General features: G+C 50.0%; 2 protein-coding genes across 2 annotated transcripts in view; one reads left to right on the forward strand and one right to left on the reverse strand.

Annotated features, from left to right (window-relative positions):
* Positions 1–1,970, forward strand: part of APMAP (adipocyte plasma membrane associated protein) — a 33,629-nt gene extending 31,659 nt beyond the window's left edge. Inside the window, exon 9 of the mRNA XM_072793624.1 lies at positions 893–1,970. Coding sequence (XP_072649725.1) covers positions 893–1,102 — 210 coding nt within the window. The 3' untranslated portion in view covers positions 1,103–1,970. The remainder of the gene's footprint in view (positions 1–892) is intronic.
* Positions 1,971–6,628: 4,658 nt separating this feature from the next.
* On the reverse strand, positions 6,629–15,894 carry CST7 (cystatin F). The gene is made up of 4 exons (XM_072793625.1): positions 15,717–15,894; positions 9,152–9,324; positions 7,605–7,721; positions 6,629–7,134 (listed from the first exon to the last, which is right to left on the reverse strand). Exons 1-4 carry the CDS (start codon positions 15,790–15,792, stop codon positions 7,057–7,059), a joined length of 444 nt encoding a protein of 147 aa, XP_072649726.1. The 5' UTR covers positions 15,793–15,894; the 3' UTR covers positions 6,629–7,056.
* Positions 15,895–20,479: the final 4,585 nt, after the last annotated feature.

Genomic DNA, 20,479 nt, shown 5'->3' on the forward strand with positions numbered 1-20,479 from the left:
TTAAAAGGTAGACATCTGCCTATTAATTTTCACTCATTGGCCTTATGCAGTAGCATACTGTTATCATTTCCTCCCGGGTGTCCTGCTCTGTCAGAAATTACATCTCACTCTCCGGTTTCTCTCCTTAAAACCCTTCAGTAGCCCTGTGTGTCCCTTGACCCAGCTGAGCCACAGGTCTCCTAGAGGGTGCCTCGCTCAGCATGGAGGTGTTTCCCTCCATCTATCTCTACATTGGCCTCAGATAGAGCTGCCAGGGATCAGCAGCAGGGAAGCGGTGGAGGGCAAGGACACATTCATTTAACCTGTCCAGGTCTTTTCTCTTTAACATGAACCACTCTCACAATCTCCATCATTTGTACCTTGCACATATGAAATATTCTATATCTAGCCTGAGGGCTTGGCGTTTATTCTGGTTAGACTGTGCTGGTTTTAACTTGGCATTCTGGGGTCCACGTCACTGTGGCCTTGGCTTCAATGTTATGTTTTCCTTGGATGTGAGGAGCCCTAAATCCTTCTCTCAGTTCAGCCAGGTCATCCAGAGTGGCACTGCATTGGGTCTGGTAGGCACCATGGAGAGGACTGTTGGAAAGTTTGTGCTGGGCTTGCCTTGCTCTGGATGCAGGTGACAGGAGTCTCCTTGGCCTGCTCTGCCTGGGGGCAGAAGTGGGAGAGGCCTGCAGAACAACAGGCCCTCTGCCAGGGGCAGGGAGCTGGTTTAACCTGGCTCTGTTCTGTGCAGCTTTCCTGTCACTGGAGGAGCTGGGTCCTTACAAGATGGTGAGGGGATATGGCATCTGTGAAAAACAAAATTCAACTGAGTAAAGGCCTGATCTGCTCACGCTGCTCTCTTGGTCAGAAATTAACCTCTCCTCACACTGTGCTTCCCTCCCAGCTGTTTAGTCAGGAGACTGTGATGAAGTTTGTACCACGGTACAGCCTCGTACTAGAACTCAGCAACAGCGGGGCCTTCCGGAGAAGCTTGCACGATCCCACTGGGCAGGTGGCCTCCTACGTCAGCGAAGTGCACGAGTACAACGGGCACCTATACCTGGGCTCCTTCAGGGCCCCCTTCCTCTGCAGACTCAGCCTCCAGTCTGTCTAGCAGCCTTGACCATGGCTGTGCCAGGAGTCCTCACACTGGGCACCACTCTTGGTCCAGGAGATACCATGCACACAGCCCTTTCTACCTGCACCTGTTGGTCCTTGGAAGTGGATGGTGAGACCCTGTGGATATCTGGGCTCCTATAGGATACCCCTCACTTGGGTTGGATATTGCATTTAGATGGAAGCATAATATGCCACAAGGATAATAAGTACATGTTAAACCATTTTCCCTTTAAAAAAAAATCTAAGTACAGTGATTCTCTAGGACTTAGGAGACTCCATGCACTTATAATAGGCCTCAGGGTTTGGTAAATAGAGCAGTAGATGAGATGTCCAGGGATTTTGTTTTTGCTACTGGCCTGTCCTGCCATCCTCAGTATCTTTACTATAAAATGGGGTAATACTGGTCTTTGGGGGGAGTGGCACAGTAAGGGCAAGGAGAGCTCAGTGCAGAAATGTGTCTAGGCCAGTGGGTGGAGCTGTGCAAGTGATAGAGCTGTATTCTCCAGAGTTATGTGGGACATGGACATTCCCTTCCGTAGCTCATACCCTCCAGCTTACTCCAGTTCAGCCCCACTTTGAACCAGAGGGTTTTCAAGACTCCTGAGTCCCTATCAACCATTTAAAGGCAAGGACCTGAGTAAGTGCATAGAAGCATGTTGATTGGGACGCCTGGGTGATTGAGCGTCTGCCTTCTGCTCAGGGTGTGATCCCAGGGTCCTGGATCGAGTCCTTCTTTGGGCTCCCTGCATGGAGCCTGCTTCTCCCTCTGCCTGTGTCTCTGTCTCTCTCTCTGTGTCTCGAATGAATGAATGAATGAATGAATAAATAAATAAATAAATAAATAAATAAATAAATAAATAAAATCTTAAAAAAAAAAAACAAAGAAGCATGTTGATCCCATCAGCTCAGAGAGGACCTGCCGGACTTCTCTCTGTTGAACAATCTACCACCCAGCAGCTGGGTACTACAGGGCAGAATCTAGGGGAGTCCTGTTGACACACCTTTGCTCTTTACCTCTAGACCAACAGGTGAACGGTTCACATGTTAATGTCATTTGCTAGAGTGTCACAAGCTTGAAGTTGCTGTATTTTCTGATAAGTATGTCTACACACTGGTCCTAATTTTGTCAGGGGACTCATATAATAATGATAATTAAATTGACTTGGTCATTACCCTCTTTGGATGGTGTTGCCTGTAATGTAATTATATTAATTGTGACTGGAGTTTGATTCCATTGAGGGCTGATATGAGAGGATCATTTTGACCAGGACTTTGCTTAGGGACAAGCAGTTCAGTCCATCTGGCTTGCTCAGGGTCCCTCACAGGGCAGCCACCTCTGGCCATCACCTCCTGGCAGTGCTCGCCCTTGGGCAAGTTGATACTATATTGTGTTCCTGTTCCAGCCTACAGAATGGGGCTGGTATCTGTTCCTCTCTGTCCTGGGTGTTTGTGAGAGCCCAGAAGACCCTGTGTCTGGAATGGTTTTCAGTTACTTGATAAGGAAATATTTTACGTAGGTAATGATACTACAGTTGGGAGAAGATTGATAGCTGTGGTAACATCTGCATTGTGTGTGTCAGGTTGCACTGGCTGGCAGCATCCCCTCTGCTTCCTTTCCCAACAGTGGCCATCCCCCTCCCCCGTGCAGATCTGGCCTCATTTTAGGGGAAAGAGTCGGGATCTGGAAGTTGGCTCATTTTGTTGTTTTGCCTGCTCAGGGATGCCTTTATTTTGCAGTAGCAGTAGGACAGACTCAGATCAGCTTCAGTCCAGTTGATGTGACCCAGAATGTATTAGGTGGATGACTCAATGTTACTTATGTTACTTTAGAGGAAAAAAAGTTGAGTATAGATTATTAAATACTTTTTAATAGATAATGGTGCAACCCATTTATTAGCTGTCCAGGAATAAGGTAAAACCTGATCATTTTGTCATAAAAAACGATTTAAAGTGTGTGGAGCATATATAAGTTGACTTTTTGATTGAGAACAAAGTGCTTTGCTTTTAGTGCTTGCTTTTTACCAATGCAAAGAAGCTGGTAAGTTGCTTTTCACAGTGTTCAGCAAAGGAGTCTTGATTTTTACTTAGATGTTGATTTTCTGTCTCAGTGTCATTTCCTATGTTTTATCTGGTAATTTGCCATGGTGAGGGGCAAAGTATAGCCTTATTAGGTTTAAATATGTGATATGCTTTTGTTGTAAACATCATGCAGATTTGTTCTAATGTGAATTACTAACATGCTTTTAAAATTAAATCAAGTGATTCATTCATTGTGTGCTTCTTTATTATCTATTACAAAAACTCCAGTGGAACTCAGGTACTGCCGTTTTAAGATGTTTATCATCAACATACATTAGCAGAGTAGTTTAGAAAGTGTTTTCACAGACACTGACCTCTTACTGATGGGAGGAGATAAACTTGTTTTACAGGGGGGAACTGAGGCTGGGGGTGAGGGTGACTCCCTGGGCACACAGTGCCGGCACACTGCTGAGTCAGGACCCATACTCTGACTTCAGAATCTGCTGGGGAAGCTGGGAGATGAGGCAGGGTGGTGTTCCCAGGACCCGGCTCTGTGGTGATCACTGCCCAGCCCAGGGGTTGGACCTTGGCTGCACATCCAAGTCCCCTGGAGTGGGACACCTGGCTAGCAGTTGAGCTCTGCATTTGGCTCAGGGCGCAACCCTTGGGTCCTGGTTTTGAGTCCTGCATTGGGCTCCCTGCAGGGAGCCTGCTTCTCCCTCTGCCTATGTCTCTGCCTCACAATCTGTGTCTCTCATGAATAAATAAATAAAATCTTAAAAAAAAAAAAAAAAGTCCTCTGGGGTTCCCAGTCTTCTGGAGTGGCCTGGCATCATTGTGGTTTTAAGCTTCACAAGTGGTCCCTGTGGCAGTGGTGGGGCACTCATCACTGTTGGGGCCCACTTGTACCCTAAAGAGGGGCTAAGCTGGGTGGATACCTGTAGGAGGGGCAGTAGAGCTGAATCCCTGAGGGTCTGTGTATAGCTAGTGAGGAGGTATGGGACATGGCCAGGGAAAGCTCTAGAGCACTCTGGGCAAGACTGTTAGAATTTTGACTGGTTTTGCTCAGTTTTTGAGACCTTTATTATTTTTTCTTTTCAGTCCTGATTCTGGTAGGTCTTAGAATCCTGGGTACTTAACTTTTACATTTTCTCAGTGAGACTAACATTAGGTGATGTCACAGCTTCCCTCTGGGTCAGAGTCATTCCCTCTGAGTCCGGGTGAAGCTCTAAGTTTAAAATAGGTAAAATTGGGTTGGCAATGCTAGACTTCAGGTCACTGGTTGATATCTGCTACCTAGGTAAGTTATACCATCACCATGTGGGCATTTTGTTTCATCTGTTTGAATCCTACAAGGTGGCTATCTGGCCAGTCAGATTGGATTTTGGTGTGCTCAGTCTGGAGAGCAGTCTTTCACGGGGAGCAAAGTTAACATTGATAGAACAAGCAGCGTGCCCACAGGACCTGCTCTATAGGAAGCTGTAGCAAAACGTCTGTGGTAGTGTGGTTGGTAGGTGTGTCTCAGTGGAGGACAGGGCACATCAGCTGTTGGCTTCCACAAATCAGAGTAGCCCCACCCTTGCTCACTGGCTCAGCTCCTTTCCTTCTGGTGTCACTGGTTGGTATAAGAGTTATTTAAAGTCCAGCATTGTCATCTGTGAGGTATAGTACATAAAGCAGATTGGGAATAATAAAGCAGCTGATGTATTTTAAAGTAGAGTTCAGGGCCCGAGGCCTCCATGTAGAGAAGATTTGCAGAAGCCTGAGATTGGGGGACACATGGTCAACTGGCTTCTGCAGTAGCTGGTTAGCCTTAGTTCTAAGATTTCTGTTTACATTATAGGAAGAGATTTTAGATACCTGACCCCAAATGATGTTTTGAATATTGTGGGCATAATTTACGGTTGAAAACAGATTTTTGAGATTCATATTTGAGGTTTCCCTCTCTGTCCCCAGAGGGAAGGTCAGCCGTAGCTCCTGGCTGGGCAAAGGGGGAGTTCATATGCAACTCAGCTCAGAGCAGAAATGCGGTGAGCTACCCTCCCCCACACCTGTGTGTGCATTCTCATTTCTGACCTTGAGGCCAGGTGAGGCCAAATGGGCCTCACAGGCCTGGAGGCCTAAGTAAGTTTTAAGGAGAGGCCTGGCCTTCCTGTGCTCTGGGCTGTATTGAAATGTTAATGAGCACTGACTGGGAGTTAGCATGGGTTCCATCCTTCATTGGCTGCATAGTCTTGCCTCTTCAGCTGTGTCCCAGGCCCATCTGACTCTGAAGCTCTAACTCCTGGTGCTCCTGTCACCTTGTGTATGTGTGTATGGGATCAACAGTGCTGGGTGAACTCATTTATCGTAATGAAAGGATGGCCTTTAGAATCATCAAGTAAAGTTCTTGTGGCCTAGTTGGCATAGTTGTCACCAATGTCCCTGAATCAAATGACGAGGAAATTTTTCGAGCCAGCAAAAATGAACAAATATATTTGGAATTAAAGCTCTCTCTTCACTGAAGGAAGCCAAAGGGTAATTCATTTTGACTTGTACATACTGATCAAGTTTACAACTGCATACTAAATTGTTATACATATTAATACTGATTTTGTTTCCTATGAATTATCAAGACCATATTTTTTAAAGACTTATTTATTTTAGAGAGACAGAAAGAGGAAGGGAGGAGGGAGAAAGGGAGAGAGAGAATCTGAAGCAGAGTCCCTGCTGAGTGTGGAGCTGGGCTCCATCTCACGACCCTAAGATCATGACCTGAGCCGAAATCAAGAGTCAGAGGCTTAACCGACTAAGCCACCCAGGTGCCCCAAGTCCATACATTTTTAAAAGGCAACAGTGGATTTTGTACTAATCTATAGTTTGAAGAGGCCTGGAGAGGAAGAAGTCCAAAGTGAGAGGCTCCACATTCAAACCCAGGCCTACTGGAGCAGTAGCAGGCCGAGTGTCTTCTCTGAGTGAAGCCCATCTCTGTCTGTAGGCTCCTGGGCATGTCCGTGGCCCAGCCTTGCACTGTTAACAATACCAGCTCGAGCGCTGTCTTTTACAAGGATGCTAGTGCCTGCCAGCCCACAGTAGTCTCCTCATCCTCTTCCCAGGCACGGCACGTACAGCTGAAACCTGGGCCCCCCCTTCCTGAGGGGCTGTGGGGGGGTGGTCCTAGCACTCTGCTTTACCCCACCTGCCTGGGGACATCTCTGCACATGTTGAGCCTCAGAGGCAGTGGAGAGAACTTGAGTGTATGGCTCCTGGTGAGAAGAAAGCCTAGCTGGAGGTGAGTGCCTTCTGGGTGGGGTGCTCCCTGCCCCACCAGTTCATGATGTGAACACAGGCTGGCCTATTTCTGGTGTTCTGTCTTTAGTATCTTTTAGCTAGCAGTGAAAGGCTGGAAAAGCCTCCAAGGGGCTTTATGGGAGTCATTAGACCACTCAGTGAGGGGGACCCCTCACAACACTCACCTTGCCTTCCCGACTGTCCTTTAACAGGCAAAAGCAATAGCTGTTGCTTTGAGATTGGTCAGTTCTTCATATTTATTCATAATTTTATTCATCCCCAAAAGTCCAGATGCGTAACAGCTGACCTGGTCCCCCTGCCCAGTGCTGTAGATCTCTGGGCTTTCACTGCTGTATGTGGGACCACCGGGTAGTCAGGTGGGAGGGCACAGGAAAACGCCTCCCTCAGGGGTCCGGAATCTGATAAATTCCCATCAAAGCATTAGTAAAATTAGATTTAGAAGAAAAGTGAAATACATAACATAACCCCAGGCAGTGTCGGTCTTCCACCCTAGCTGTTCTGCAATGTATCCATGGGCACTTCCATTCTGCTCCCTGGGGAGATACCACTTCCAGAAAGTCCGAGGGCCTGTGATAGCCAGGGTGGGGCTATGACGGAGCATGGTCCAGAGCACAGGTGCCCCTGGCTGAGAGGCAGGAGTCAGTGACAGTGGAGCAGGGGCACCTCGAACCTCTGGAGCCAGGGGATGACCCACACTTCAGTGTAGCAACTGAAAGTCTGAAACAAAGAGGGGCACGCTAAGACCCTTCTGTTGCTGCGGCCCTCCTGCCCCGCTCTGCAGGGGCTGAGTCCCCTGAGCCGCTGCTGGGGCCTGTGTGCATGCACCTCTTCCTGATGATGGCCCTCCCACCCCAAGTTGGTATTTTGGAAAATTTCACCTCTATAGAGAAGTTGAGAGAGAGAGATCTGGGAATATATGCTTTTCACTTTCATTTGCAAACTAAGCTTTGTCGCATTGCTCTCTCCCTGAGTGTGTCTGTGTGTCTGTAGCTTCTGAACTCTCTGGAAGCTGTTTTTGTTCTAACTTCCCCTGCCGCATCCCAGCATGTGGGGTGTGCCCCTGGTCCGTGGGTACTGCGCGGATGCTGTCGGTGAGACCTGGAACCTTGCAGGCAGGGAGGTGATAACGGGATGTCTCCTAAAGCCCTGGGGAGTGGGTGTAGGGAGGTGAGACCCCTTTGCTTTACCTGTTTTAAAGTTCGGTTGGTCTGGAAGTCACAGTTGTCTAGACTAGGGTGCTGGGTCTTCTTGCAAGAAGTTCTGCCAATCTTCATGTCCAGCATGTACCTCAGGCCCTTCACGATCTAAGGGGAGAAAGGGCCCTACCTGTGTTACTTGGTCCAGGACAGCAGGGTGGCTAGGGTGGCTGCTCCTCCACCAGCAGGAGGAGGCATGGAGGCAGGGGACAGAGATGCTGGGATATCCCCCCCATGGGCTGAGGGTGTGGAGGCCTGTCTGGGACTTAGAGAACCGGGAGGGAAGCCGCTGCTGGGTCCCCGGTCCCCCCTTCCTTTCTTACCCACTCATGTCCTTCCTGCTCATGGCTCCAGTTCTTGGTCCCCAGGTGAGCCTGGGGCTCTGTGTCTGTCCTCAGGACATTTCCTTCCCACCCAGAATTCTCCATGAGCAGGGCCGGCCCCTGTGCCTCACCAGGGTGAGGTGATGTTCCCTCCAGGCCCAACACCCACCTGTGGCTTGTGCTGCCCTGCCGTACCCCCTGCCCTGCTCCCTTGCCCCACCCTACCCCCCAACGGTGGTCGGTTGTTTTTCTCCCAGTTTCAGAATAGACCTTTTCCACTTGCATGTGGAACCAGCAACCTGGTTCATTGTCATTTGTGGTCTCTCAATAAAGCCTCGACTGTACAAGTACCAGATGAAATAAAGTAATCCCCAGTATCACTGAGGGGTAACACCCTACCCTCCCTGCTCATTGGCCCTTGAGCCCTGGCACAGCATCAGGGGCTTGTGTTCCTGCAGGAGGTGCAAACCTGGCTCTGGACCATCCCATGGCCCCTGGGGCTGAGTCCCTGGAGACAGGACACTGGCGATTTCCCTGGGAAATAGGCTTTTCAAGCTCACACACACCAGCCTGCCTTTCTACAACATGCTGCCTAATCATAAAAATAGGCTGCTCTTAAAAAAGTTTGCAGTTTTTGAAAAGAATAAGGATTATAAGAATTTCCAATAATCCTGTTACAGAGGTAACCAATATCAGTATGTGTAAAAATTATTAGCATTAGAATGGGACACCTCACCCATCTTTCCTGGGGGGGTTATGTGGGGAAGGGGGAGAGGTCTGGGCAAAGCTCTGATGATGGGGCCCAGACGGAGAACGGCAAGAGGTCCTTCGTGGCTGCGGTGCAGGGTGGGGACTTTGACAGGCGGTGCCAGGGGTTCCTGTGGGCCAGCATGCTGCTTCCCCACCCCACTCCCTCCCCCACCCCCGCCCACAGCTCACCCAGCTGCAGAGGCCCTCTCCTGCCCTGCCCTCCTGGGTTCAGTTCCAGGTGTGCTGATGGCCCGGGAGAGGCATGCTTTCCTAAGAGGTGGCTCAGGACCTTCTAGATGTGCCCTGGGTGCCTCTGGCTCTGGCCACTCGTGGACTGTTTGTGGCCGCTGCTGTCACCATCCCAGCCTGGGCCTGAGTCCTAGGTGGATGGGCACTAAGTGGGTTGGTCCCTGGTAAGACGGGAGCCACTGCAGCCTGGCCTCTAGGGGTGTCCCTGGCCCTCACCTGGACCAGGGCCCTGCTGATGTGGGACTCCTTGAACAAGAAGATGTCATTTGTACAGTTGTTGAACCTTTCAACGCTGTGTCTGGCTGCTTGGAGGACTCCGGGATCATGAGGATTTATTGTTTTGGGAAATCCTGGCTTCACATCAGAGCTAAGGATCTGGGAACAAAACTCTGAAACAGAGAAGCACAGAACCAGACAAGAACGTTGCTTTTAGCAGGTTGCACCTCACACCTTGGTTCTCCTGCTCCCGGTATGGCCGCTGGCCATCGCCCTACCTCTCAACCAGCCAGCCCATGTCCCACACCCCACAGTGTCTTTGTTGTGCCTCCCCATGATTGCTCCCTACTAAGAGCTGAGGACAAGGCACAGCGGGTGGTACAGTGATGAATTGCATAGTCCCATCTTACTGTGCCTACCACATAGTCTTTTTCGGAACCCAGGGTCATTTCTAACGTGTTAAAGAAAACCTGAACATGTCTTCAGGTGGTGGAGCCTCTGGATAGGATGCAGCTCCAAGGGTTGGAGGAAGGCACCCCGGTTGGCCTTTGAGGCTGCTGTCATCCGGACCCAGCCCGTCAGTGTGGCCTCAATGAGTGGGCCATGCAGAAGAGCCCAGAGGCCCATCCTGCCCTCTCACTGTGAGCATGCTGGTGCCGTCCTCTGCTTCAGTGGTTCTTGTCAGAATCCACCCAGCTTCCAGGCTCTAGGTTGGCCTTCCAGGGGGCCCCAGCTCCCAGGGACACCCTTGCAGGAGGCCCCAGCACCTGGCAGCAGTAAAGCACCTTATGCCCCTCACGTGCTGACTCCTTCCATGCTGTTCTGGGTGCAAGTATGAGTATGGGGGTCAGGCCTGGGCAACTTCAGCCCGCACAGCTCCATGGCAGAGCTGGCACGTGGTGGACAGAGGGATGAGTGGCTCTCTTTCATCCTTCCATGCTCTCCCTATTCGGAGGAGGCCCATATTTGGATAAAAGCTGGGTCAGCAACATGAGGGCCCTCTTTCCCAGCACTTGGGTCCTCCAGTGTCTGACAGAGCCAGGCAGAACCAGGGTTCCTCATACCCTTCTCTTCCCTCCACACTCTCTGCTCCCAGGCCCCAGAGAAGCAGAGTCTGGCCACACCCCAAGGCCCCCTGAAGGAGAACCTGACTTCATTCCTCTGTCCAGCTCACTCACTGGCACTTCGGGAGCCCCCCTCATCCTGCAGGCTCAGGGGGTGTAGAGGCCTATGTTCGCTGGAGCTCATGTTCCAGTAAAGAAATAGGCCAGACAAACCCCAGAGCAGCAGATGAAGTAAGAAAACAGGAATGCGAAAAGCCCCACTTTCCCACATAGCAACAAGTGAATGATGGCCTTCTCTGGTTGGAGACTCATGGTGAATTTACGTTTCTGTCAGTTTTTCTACAGTAGACAACTGATGTATTAACATAAAAAGAGGGGCACCTGGATGGCTCAGCCCATTAGGCGTATGCCTTCAGCTTATGATCCCAGAGTCCTGTTTTCGAGCCCTGCTTCTCCCTCTCCTCCTCTCCCTGCTTGTGCTCTGTCTCTGTCTCAAATAAATAAATAAAATCTTTTAAAAAATAACAAAAAGTCAAAGTTTTGGAGGGAGGAATTAAACTGGGGGGAGAGAGAAGGGGAAGAGGGTTTTTAGATTTGTAAACTGCTTCTCTTGATGAAGACATTCTCCCAGATGTTCCTGAAACGTTAGCGTGCCAGAGTTGATCCAGAGCTGAGCCGCTTTATTTCATTAACTAAAACAATGTGAAGGGCAAGGTCCTCAGTGGCACGGCCCATCCCAGGTGCTCGGGAGCCACTCGTGGTCGTGGCGGCCAGTGCAGGTAGGGACGCCTTGTCCTTGCAGAGGGCCCCATGGGACTGCACTGCCCTGGGACTTCTCTCTGCTTCCTTCTGCTGTGAGGGAGTACTTTTATGCAGGCATCAGTGTTCAGTCTGGGTTTAGCACAAGGCAGAGGTGCTGAGGCAGCAGGAAGTGGAGACTCGGGGTGTGTGGGTAGCGGCAGTGGTAACCTGGCTTCCGGGCTGAGCGTATGTAAGGGGAGAATACAGGTGCTGACTTGTGCCCACCCTGCCCTGTCCCCTCCTGAGAGACACCCCAGTCTGTCTGGGGGGTGGAAAGTAAAGGTGACAAGCATGCAGGCTTTGGAGGAGGCAAGATACCAGCTGTTCCTGGGGAAGAAATCTCCACTTTAGGGGAGGAAGCTGGCAGCATGAATTCAACAGGACATGAAAGCTTTAACAGAACCTGCACTGGGATGTCCCACTGGGGACAAGGAATCCCCTACTCATGGGGGCTGACAGAGGGGGCTGAGGGAAATACCCCTCACTGGTATGGGGTGTAGGGTCAGATAGGGCTGGCAAGGCTAGGGAACTGCCTAGCAGGGTGGCGCCTTGTGTGCCGTGCCCCTGCTATGGTGAGAACCAGGACAGAGCCAGGGGGCACCTGGCTGGGTGGTCTTGTGTCCCCTGTGTGTGGTACAGCAGACGGAGCACCGAGAGTGGGTAGAGAAGGCATGGGTCTGTGTGCGTTCTTTGACCCTGGAGGGTGTCCTGCGGTCTGGGGAGGGCCAGCCTGACCCAGCAGGGCCCTACATGGCAAATGGGTCTCCCCCAGCTGGTTCCTTGGGCTCAAAGCCAAAACATCAAGACTAAGCTCATGATTCTTCGGCAAGCCTCCCTCAGCTTCAACAGCCCCATGACCTGGTCCTCTGTCCCCAATGAAAACAGCATATTGTTGGTACCCTTTTCAACATGGGCAGTCATGGCTATCTGCTGGTTTCCCTCACAGCTCTGTCCCTGACCAGCACTGGGATTCTCCTGTGTGAGAGTCCATCCCTCCTGGGAGAGTCTTTGCTCAGAGTCTCCAGAGATGGAAACAAGGAAAGCTGCTTGTGTTCCTTGAGTGCTAGCAGCTGGGCTCTTGGGATGGGTTGGGCCCTGGAACCTGCATTTCCCCAACTACTCACGTGGCTCTGATGTAAGTGGGGGTGCGGGGGTCTCCTGGCCTTGGTGCACAGATGCCTTAACATGAGGAGTGAGGGGCCGGCCCAAGGGCTGCTCCTCCAGCACCTGTGCCCGCTTGCCACACCAAGATGAGTGTGATTTGTAGTTGAGAAAAAAAAAAACCATCTGGACAAACAACTGCAAGCTTGGTTTCTGCTCCTCACTGTAGTGATGGCAGAGAAGAAAGAAGCCACCTTCACAGAAGGGATGGGGCCTCTAGTGTATTCCTGCTGTCAGAGTAGAGGATCCCCCCCTTTCCCTACTGGGGATCAAAATAGCTTTTATTTTTTGCTTTGTATAAATTACCTTTATTGGTTTTTCTGATTATAAGCTTACCTGTTTTGGTAGGAGATCTGAGAAATACAGAAAAGTATAAACAAAATTAGTTATCACTCTTAGTATCCCAAATTAGAAATCACTCTTAGTAACCACTGTTGATGACTTTTAAAATAAAATGTATTAAATGTGATTTAGCTTGAATTGAACAAGATTAAAAATGAAATGAAAGGGGAGCCTGGGTGGCTCAGTTGGTTAAGCATTTGACTCTTGGTTTCAGCTCAGGTCATGAGAAGGAGCCCCAACTTGGGCTCCCTGCTGAAGGGGGATTCTGCTTGGTGTTCTCTTGCTCTCCCTTAGCCCCTCCCACAGTCTCTTTTTCAAAAAAGGGGGGCACCTGGGTGACTCAGTGGTTGAGCGTCTGCCTTGGACTTAGGGCATGACCCCAGGGTCCTGAGATTGAGTCCCACATCAGGCTCCCTGCAGGGAGCCCGCTTCTCCCTCTGTCTGTGTCTCTGCCTCTCTCTGTGTGTCTCATGAATAAATAAATAAAATCTTTAAAAAAAATGAAGTGAAAGTAGGTGAGGCTGAATCTCAGATGCGTATCTCGTTGGAACCCATGTCACTTCCTAAGGATTTTAATAATGTTACCAAAAGTTTAGGGAGAATACTTAAGTTGGTTTATTTTTATCTGACTACATGTTTTCCTAAAATGGGGCTTCATGTCAGTAAAGCTTCATCCGTGCAGTTGTCTAAAAAACAATAAAAGCTCCACTGTTAATTTTTTTAAAAAGTTGGAAGTCAAATCTATTTTTAGGATTCTTCAAGAGAAATCAGCAGGGAAAGCCTTCTCTTGGAGAATAAACATCCCAAAGAAGCTCCTTCAGGGAAGAATGGAAGCCACCAAGTGGGTGCTGAGCAGACACCATGGGCTGGTTGGCCCAGGGACCCTGCCAGGGGTCAGTCCCAACCCCACTAGGGGGGCGTGGGCTGTCCTCAGGGATGGAGGAGGGAGTGATCTGGGGCATGTGCTGCACAGTGGAAGTCTGGGGAGCAGGACAGTTAGAGCTGTTCCTTTCTTGTCACTACTCTTGGGGAAGTGTGCATCCCCATTCTACAGGGGAGACACTGGGACCCCAGAAGAGTGCAGGGTGAGTTTAAACCAGGTTCAACTAATTGTAAAGGCCTGTAATGAGAAGATGGGCCACTGCAAGATTGGCTGGGGGCAGGGGAAGGGGGCAGAGTGTGACAGGACAGCCCAGTGGAGCTTCCCAGGGAAGGTAACAGGTTGAGAAAGAAGGACTTTAAGGTTTCAACGAACATAAAAGGGCTGAGGACACTGATGTGGCAACTTCCGAAATCCCGACGGGCTTAGGGAGGGAAGATGCCAAGGGGCTCTGCATTTAGATAAGTGCAGTTTAGCATCTGGGCATGGGGAGGTTCATATGCCCAGAGGGCACCACTATCAGGGGCTCTGTTGCCCCCCTACCACGGGAAGGCACTGGGGTCTCTTCTCAGAGGAGGGAAGGGAAAGGCTGTGGGAGCCATGGGGACAGAGTTGGCTCTGGGCTGAGCTCCCATCTCTTTCCAACCACCAGAGAGGCCTCTAAGCCCCTCTTTCTCAGGCCCTTGCTGGGGTCCGCATCTGTCAAATGAAGGAAGCACCAGAAGGGATTGCCTCGGAGGGGCAGAGGTAGGGTGTGGGGGAAGGCTACCAGTGTGGCAGATACTTGGAGCAGGGATGTGGGCAAGTGGCTCCCAAGCACCCCGAGCCCAGCAAGAATGCTTTCTATAGGCCACTGCCGGCAGACCTCTTCAAGGCCCAAGGGTGCTGAGGACCGTCCATCATCTCATGGATGAGGACCCTGCAGCTAAGGGAGGCTGCAGGTTCCACAGCTAGTAGATTTGAGGAGTCTGTGGTACCCCAAGGGTCTCTGCATGTGAATGTGGGCCCTGGACTCTGTAGCTGGTTCTCAGTGGCAGAGAGCAGGTCTGAGAGCAGCAGGGGAGGGCTGCTGCCTCGGGAGAGCCTGTCTCCGCCACCTTCCGATGGGGCAGGTGCTCTGATGTGGGCATGGACTGGAGAGGGTTTGGTCCAGCAGTAGGTGGCTGCAGAGGGAGGCAGCCCTGCCCTTGAGAGGACACTAACCGTTGTCCAGTGCCACCTGTCTCTGTATTCCCCATGCAGTTCCCACTCTGGTGAGGAAACAGAGACAAACAGAAGGAACTGGGCAAAGCAGTTGACAGTGAGTGTTAATAATTAAATTCCGTGCCGTTATGATGGCAGGCTCCACATGTGTCCAGGAGAGCCTTCACTAAGGTTTTGAGGAGTGTGCTTTTCTGTTCTGAACATCCAGCTTCTTCCCCTGACTTGTCCCCCTGGGATGGGTATGGGGGTGGGCACAGGAAGACAGTGGTATCCTGAAGAGAGGCCTCCAGGAGGCAGGGAAGGGGTATCTTCACTATGAGAGTAAAGAATGAGGGTTGGGGAGAGAGAGGAGGCAGGTGTCCTTTCCCTGTGATGGCCAAGTGCAGCACCCACTCGGGACAATCCAGGGCCCAGAGGCAAGTGTCTCCATGAGAGCATGTGACCCCTCTAGCAGCTGAGAGGTTCAAGGAGGTGGGGTGGGGTTCTCTACATCTCCACCAGCAACCACCACCTGTGATCCCAGTGATGGGGGGGCATCACTTGCCCCTCTGTGCTCTAGTGAGGACAGGTGTTCCTGGGTTTCTAACTTGGGCATGTCACCCAGTGTCCTTGTGCCTCAGTTTCCTGGAGCACAGCCACAGCACCCTCCCTCCCCTTGTCCCCCAGCTTTGGGTGGGTGGGCAGGAAGCATCTGATCCTTAGGCTCTGGGGACTTAGCCTAAGTCACAGGACAGCCGTCTGTGGGCAGGAAGGGCAGACATCAGATAGAGACTGACAAACCGCGGGCCTCCCAGAGCCCTCGGCATGGGGGGGCCACAGGGGAGCCTTCCTGGGACCAAAGGTTCCCGGGCCCTGTGTAAGCCTCGGGAACAGGGCTGGGGTGGGGAGACAGTAGGCTTCTGTCACCCCTGCCACCAGGCAGGTCCCACAGGCCCTTCCCTGGGCCCCGCACAGGCAACTGCCCCTGCCACAGCGAGGTCACCTGGGGCAGGCCAGCCAGCAGTGTGCCTTGGGGACCCAGGCAGGAGGCTCAGGCCACGCCCCACCACTGGCTACCTGGGGACGTTGCCTTGGGAGCCCCGCGCGGAGCGCCCCAGGGAGAGCCTGCTCTTACCTGCAGGAGGGCCCCCGGTGGTGGTGCTCCAGAGCAGGCCGCACAAGGCTAGCAGCAGCTGCCCGTCCTGCCGCATGGCTGCGAGCCGAGGTCCACGGGTCGGGTGGGTGCTGGGGCCTGCGGCCAGGGCTGTGCTGGAGAGCGGGAGGGGCCGCCGCGCCGGGCTGGGTGCTGCGCGGGGGCGGGGGCGGGGGCGGGGGCGGGTTGATGGGGGAGGTGCGGGTCGGGATGGTTTCTTGCTGAATCATTTTGACCAGAAGCTCTTGTCACCTGCACTTGTATGGGCTGCAAAGTCAACCGCTTCCTTTATAAAAGTTTCCAAACAGCGATTATGCATTTGCCAGGGGAGGAGGAGGAACAGAAATGAGAACGGTGAACAGAACCTCTGCAATTTTCTACCCTCAAAATATACATGAAGTAGACATTGCATTAAAAAAAAATTAGCAGGGATTTTCAGAAACAGAATCATCTGGGTTTCCTTCAAAGGACACACTTCCCAGGGGCATGCTGGGTGGCCCCCGCCAGGGACTGTCCTTTGCTGGTGTGAGGGGCACCACCCCCCTAGAAGTGGGCAGGAAAGTGGGGGTGCAGACTGCACTCTCAGAGAATAGACATTGCCAGGAAACATGCGCCCTCTGGGTGACGTCTGCACCTGGACACTGGCATACAAAAGTGTTGGTTGGTTCAGTATTTAATTACTTCCCAGCTTCAGCTCCACTCTGGCAAAACAGGGGGAAGAACAGATTTTTCAGAATCAGGTTTCCCTTTGCGTGCCTAGCCCAGCGTTTAGAGTAGGGGCTCTGGAGCACCTAGCTTCAATTTGTTTGGATTTGGCTCTGCCTCTTTTCTTTTTTTGTTTTGTTTTTTCACTGGAGTTCAATTTGCCAACATACAGCATAACACCCAGTGCTCATCCTGCCAAGTGCCCCCCTCAGTGCCCATCACCCAGTCACCCCATCCCCTGCCCACCTCCCTTTCCACTACCCTTTGTTCATTTCCCAGAGTTAGGAGTCTCATGTTCCCTCACCCTCTCTGATATTTCCCACTCATTTTGTCTTCTTTCACTTATAATCCCTTTCACTATTTCTTATATTCCCTGTATGAATGAAACCATATGTTTGTCCTTCTCCGATTGACTTACTTCACTCAGCATAATACCCTCCAGTTCCATCCACGTCGAAGCAAATGGTGGGTATTTGTCATTTCTAATGGCTGAGGAATATTCCATTGTATACATAGACCACAGCTTCTTTATCCATTCATCTTTCGATGGACACCGAGGCTCCTTCCACAGTTTGGCTATTGTGGACATTGCTGCTAGAAACATCGGGGTGCAGGGGTCCCGGCGTTTCATTGCATCTGAATTTTGAGGTAAATCCCCAGCAGTGCAATTGCTGGGTGGTAGGGCAGGTCTATTTTTAACTCTTTGAGGAACCTCCACACAGTTTTCCAGAGTGGCTGCACCAGTTCACATTCCCACCAACAGTGCAAGGGGGTTCCCTTTTCTCCGCATCCTCTCCAACATTTGTGGTTTCCAGTCTTGTTAGTTTTCCCCATTCTCACTGGTGTGAGGTAGGATCTCATTGTGGTTTTGATTTGTATTTCCCTGATGGCAAGTGATGCAGAGCATTTTCTCATGTGCGTGTTGGCCATGTCTATGTCTTCCTCTGTGAGATTTCTGTTCATGTCTTTTGCCCATTTCATGATTGGATTGTTTGTTTCTTGGGTGTTGAGTTTAATAAGTTCTTTATAGATCTTGGAAACTAGCCCTTTATCTGATAGGTCATTTGCAAATATCTTCTTCCATTCTGTAGGTTGTCTTGTAGTTTTGTTGACTGTTCCTTTTGCTGTACAGAAGCTTTTTATCTTAAGTCCCAAATGTTCATTTTTGCTTTTGTTTCCCTTGCCTTTATAGCTGTGTCTTGCAAGAAGTTGCTGTGGCCAACTTCAAAAAGGGTGTTGCCTGTGTTCTCTTCTACGATTTTGATGGATTCTTGTCTCACATTTAGATCTTCCATCTACTTTGAGTTTATCTTTGTGTCTGGTGTAAGAGAATGGTCCAGTTTCATTCTTCTGCATGTGGATGTCCAATTTTCCCAGCACCATCTATTGAAGAGACTGTCCTTTTTCCAGTGGATAGTCTTGCCTGCTTTGTCAAATATTAGTTGACCATAGAGTTGAGAGCCCACTTCTGGGTTCTCTATTCTGTTCCATTGATCTCTGTGTCTGTTTTTGTGCCAGGACCACACTGTCTTGATGACCACAGCTTTGTAGTACAGCCTGAAATCTGGCATTGTGATGCCTTCAGCATTGGTTTTCTTTTTTAACATTCCCCTGGCTATTCAGGGTCTTTTCTGATTCCACACAAATCTTAAGATGATTTGTTCCAACTCTCTGAAGAAAGTCCATGGTATTTTGATAGGGATTGCATTAAATGTGTAAATTGCCCTGGGTAACATTGACATTTTCCCAATATTAATTCTTCCAATCCATGAGCATGGAATGTTTTTCCATCTCTTTGTGTCTTCCTCAATTTCTTTCAGAAGTGTTCTGTAGTTTTTAGGGTATAGATCCTTTACCTCTTTGGTTAGGTTTATTCCTCGGTATCTCATGCTTTCGGGTACAATTGTAAATGGGATTGACTCCTTAATTTCTCTTTCTTCAGTCTCATTATTATTGTCATTTCTAATGGCTGAGTAATATTCCATTGTATACATAAACAATGTATACATTGTGTATACATTGTATACGTTGTATACATTATTAGTGTACAGAAATGCCACTGATTTCTGGGCATTGATTTTGTATCCTGCCACACTGCCGAATTGCTCTGAATTGCTGTATGAGTTCTAGCAATCTTGGGGTGGAGTCATTTGGGTTTTCGACATACAGTATCATGTCACCTGTGAAGAGGGAGAGTTTGGCTTCTTCTTTGCCAATTTGAATGCGTTTTATTTCTTTTTGTTGTCTGATTGCTGAGGCTAGGGCTTCTAGTACTACGTTAAATAGCAGTGGTGAGAGTGGATATCCCTGTTGTGTTCCTGTCGCTCTGCCTCTTAACACCTGGGTGATTTAGGTGAGGAATGGCCTCTCTGTGCCTCAGTTTCCCTCTGATGGTTGTGACGAGGGCTTGGGAACTTCTTCAATGTAAATGATCAGGATGGGGATAGGACCCATTGTATGGCTTTAGCTTCAGGGTGATTTGTGCACCCCCCCAGACTTCAGGACTGAAGATGAGCCCTGCTGGGACATACCAGCTTTTGGCAAAGGAGATCCAGGTTTGTGTGACTTAAACTAGCCACGTAAACTCTTGAGACCTCCCAGTTTCCTGGCTACTCAGAGATTTGTCATGAGAGCTATAATTAGCAAAGCACATTTGGTACAATGGTAGCTAGCCGGTGGCAGTCAATAAATAGTGGCTGTTGTATGTATGTACCCTCATGTTCTGCTGGGTCTGCTGTGCGGGCCCTGGACACTCACCCTCTGGCTGTCTATGGCCATGACACAGGGGCTCAAGGGTGGCGTCTCCTTGCCAGACTCTGTGCCCGGATCACGTGTGCCATGTTCAGTATTCATCCTCAGCAGGGGCCTGGCTAGAGGAGAGGTGGGTGTCATGGTATTGGTGTCTTTGCTCAACTCAAGTGGCAGGTAACCACTGTAACTGCTTATTGTTAGTGTTGTGGTCTATTCTCCCTTTCAGAAGCACTAAGGGAAGCTCAGAGTGGTTTGGAGACTTGCCCCCATTTATTGCATCTTCTCTGGGCCTCGGCCCTTCCATCTATGAATGTGGTGATGGTCACCAGGCTGGTACCTCTGGGCAAGGCACAAGGGGGCCCTCTTAAATCACAAAGTGCCACAGCAGGAGAGAGCTATTTGACAGCAGCATTGTTTCAGGGTTCTCTGGGGAAAAGTGTGTGTGTGTGTAAATGTGTTTGTCGTGTCTGTTTGTCCTCTGTGTGTATGTGTGTGTGTTGAGTCTGCCTTTATTTCAGTCTTTGCATATGTTTAGGTATGAATGTGCATAAGTATATTCTGATAGTGCACAAAAGGAAAGTGTGCATGTGCTTGTGTGCAAGTGTGTAAGTCTGTTGGAGTGTGTGTGTGTGTTTGTGTATATATGTTGTGATGGTTAATTTTATGTGTCAACTTGACTGGGTCACAGGGTGCCCAGATATTTCGTTAAATGTTATTTCTGCATGTCTCTGTGGAGGTGTTTCTGGATGTGATTAGCTTTTGAACCAGTAGACTGAGTAAAGCAGATTGTGTTCCACAATGTGGTGGGCCTTGTGTAATCAACTGAAGGCTTGAGTAGAATAAAAGGCTGAGGAAGAAAGAATTTTCTATTTGTGTGACTGTCTTCAAGCTGGGGCATTAGTCCTCTCCTGCATTAGGATTCAGATTTCAACTGGAAATTATACCACCAGCTTTCCTGGGTCTGGATTTTTTAGTCTCCATAATCATATAGCCCATTTCCTTCTTTAAAAAAAAAAAAAAAAGATATTTATTTATTTGAGTGAGAGAGAGAGAGAAAACAAGAGTGCCAGAGGGCACAAGTGTGAGGAGGGGCAGAGGCAGAGGGAGAAACAGGCTGCCCACTGAGCAGGGGGCCTGATGCAGGGCTCAATTCCAGGATTCCAGGATCCCAGGATCATGACTTGAGCTGAAGGCAGACACCCAACTGACTGAGCCACTCAAGCACCCCGAGCCAATTCCTTAACAATAAATCTCTTTACACACATGGACACAAACACCTGCACCTCCGA

This window comes from Canis lupus, chromosome 22, assembly GCF_048164855.1.
Source record: "Canis lupus baileyi chromosome 22, mCanLup2.hap1, whole genome shotgun sequence".
NCBI lineage: Eukaryota > Metazoa > Chordata > Mammalia > Carnivora > Canidae > Canis > Canis lupus.

Bases quoted from the DNA above. Each gene is read 5' to 3' on its own strand.
- CST7 (XM_072793625.1), bottom strand. From the start codon at position 15,792: ATGCGGCAGGACGGGCAGCTGCTGCTAGCCTTGTGCGGCCTGCTCTGG. The intron at 7,722-9,151 runs GTGAGGGCCAGG...TTCTCCCCTTAG, and splicing joins TCAGCAGGGCCCTGGTCCAG to ATCGTGAAGGGCCTGAGGTA. The intron at 7,135-7,604 runs GTAAAGCAAAGG...TCTTTGTTTCAG, and splicing joins CCAACCGAACTTTAAAACAG to ACTTTCAGTTGCTACACTGA.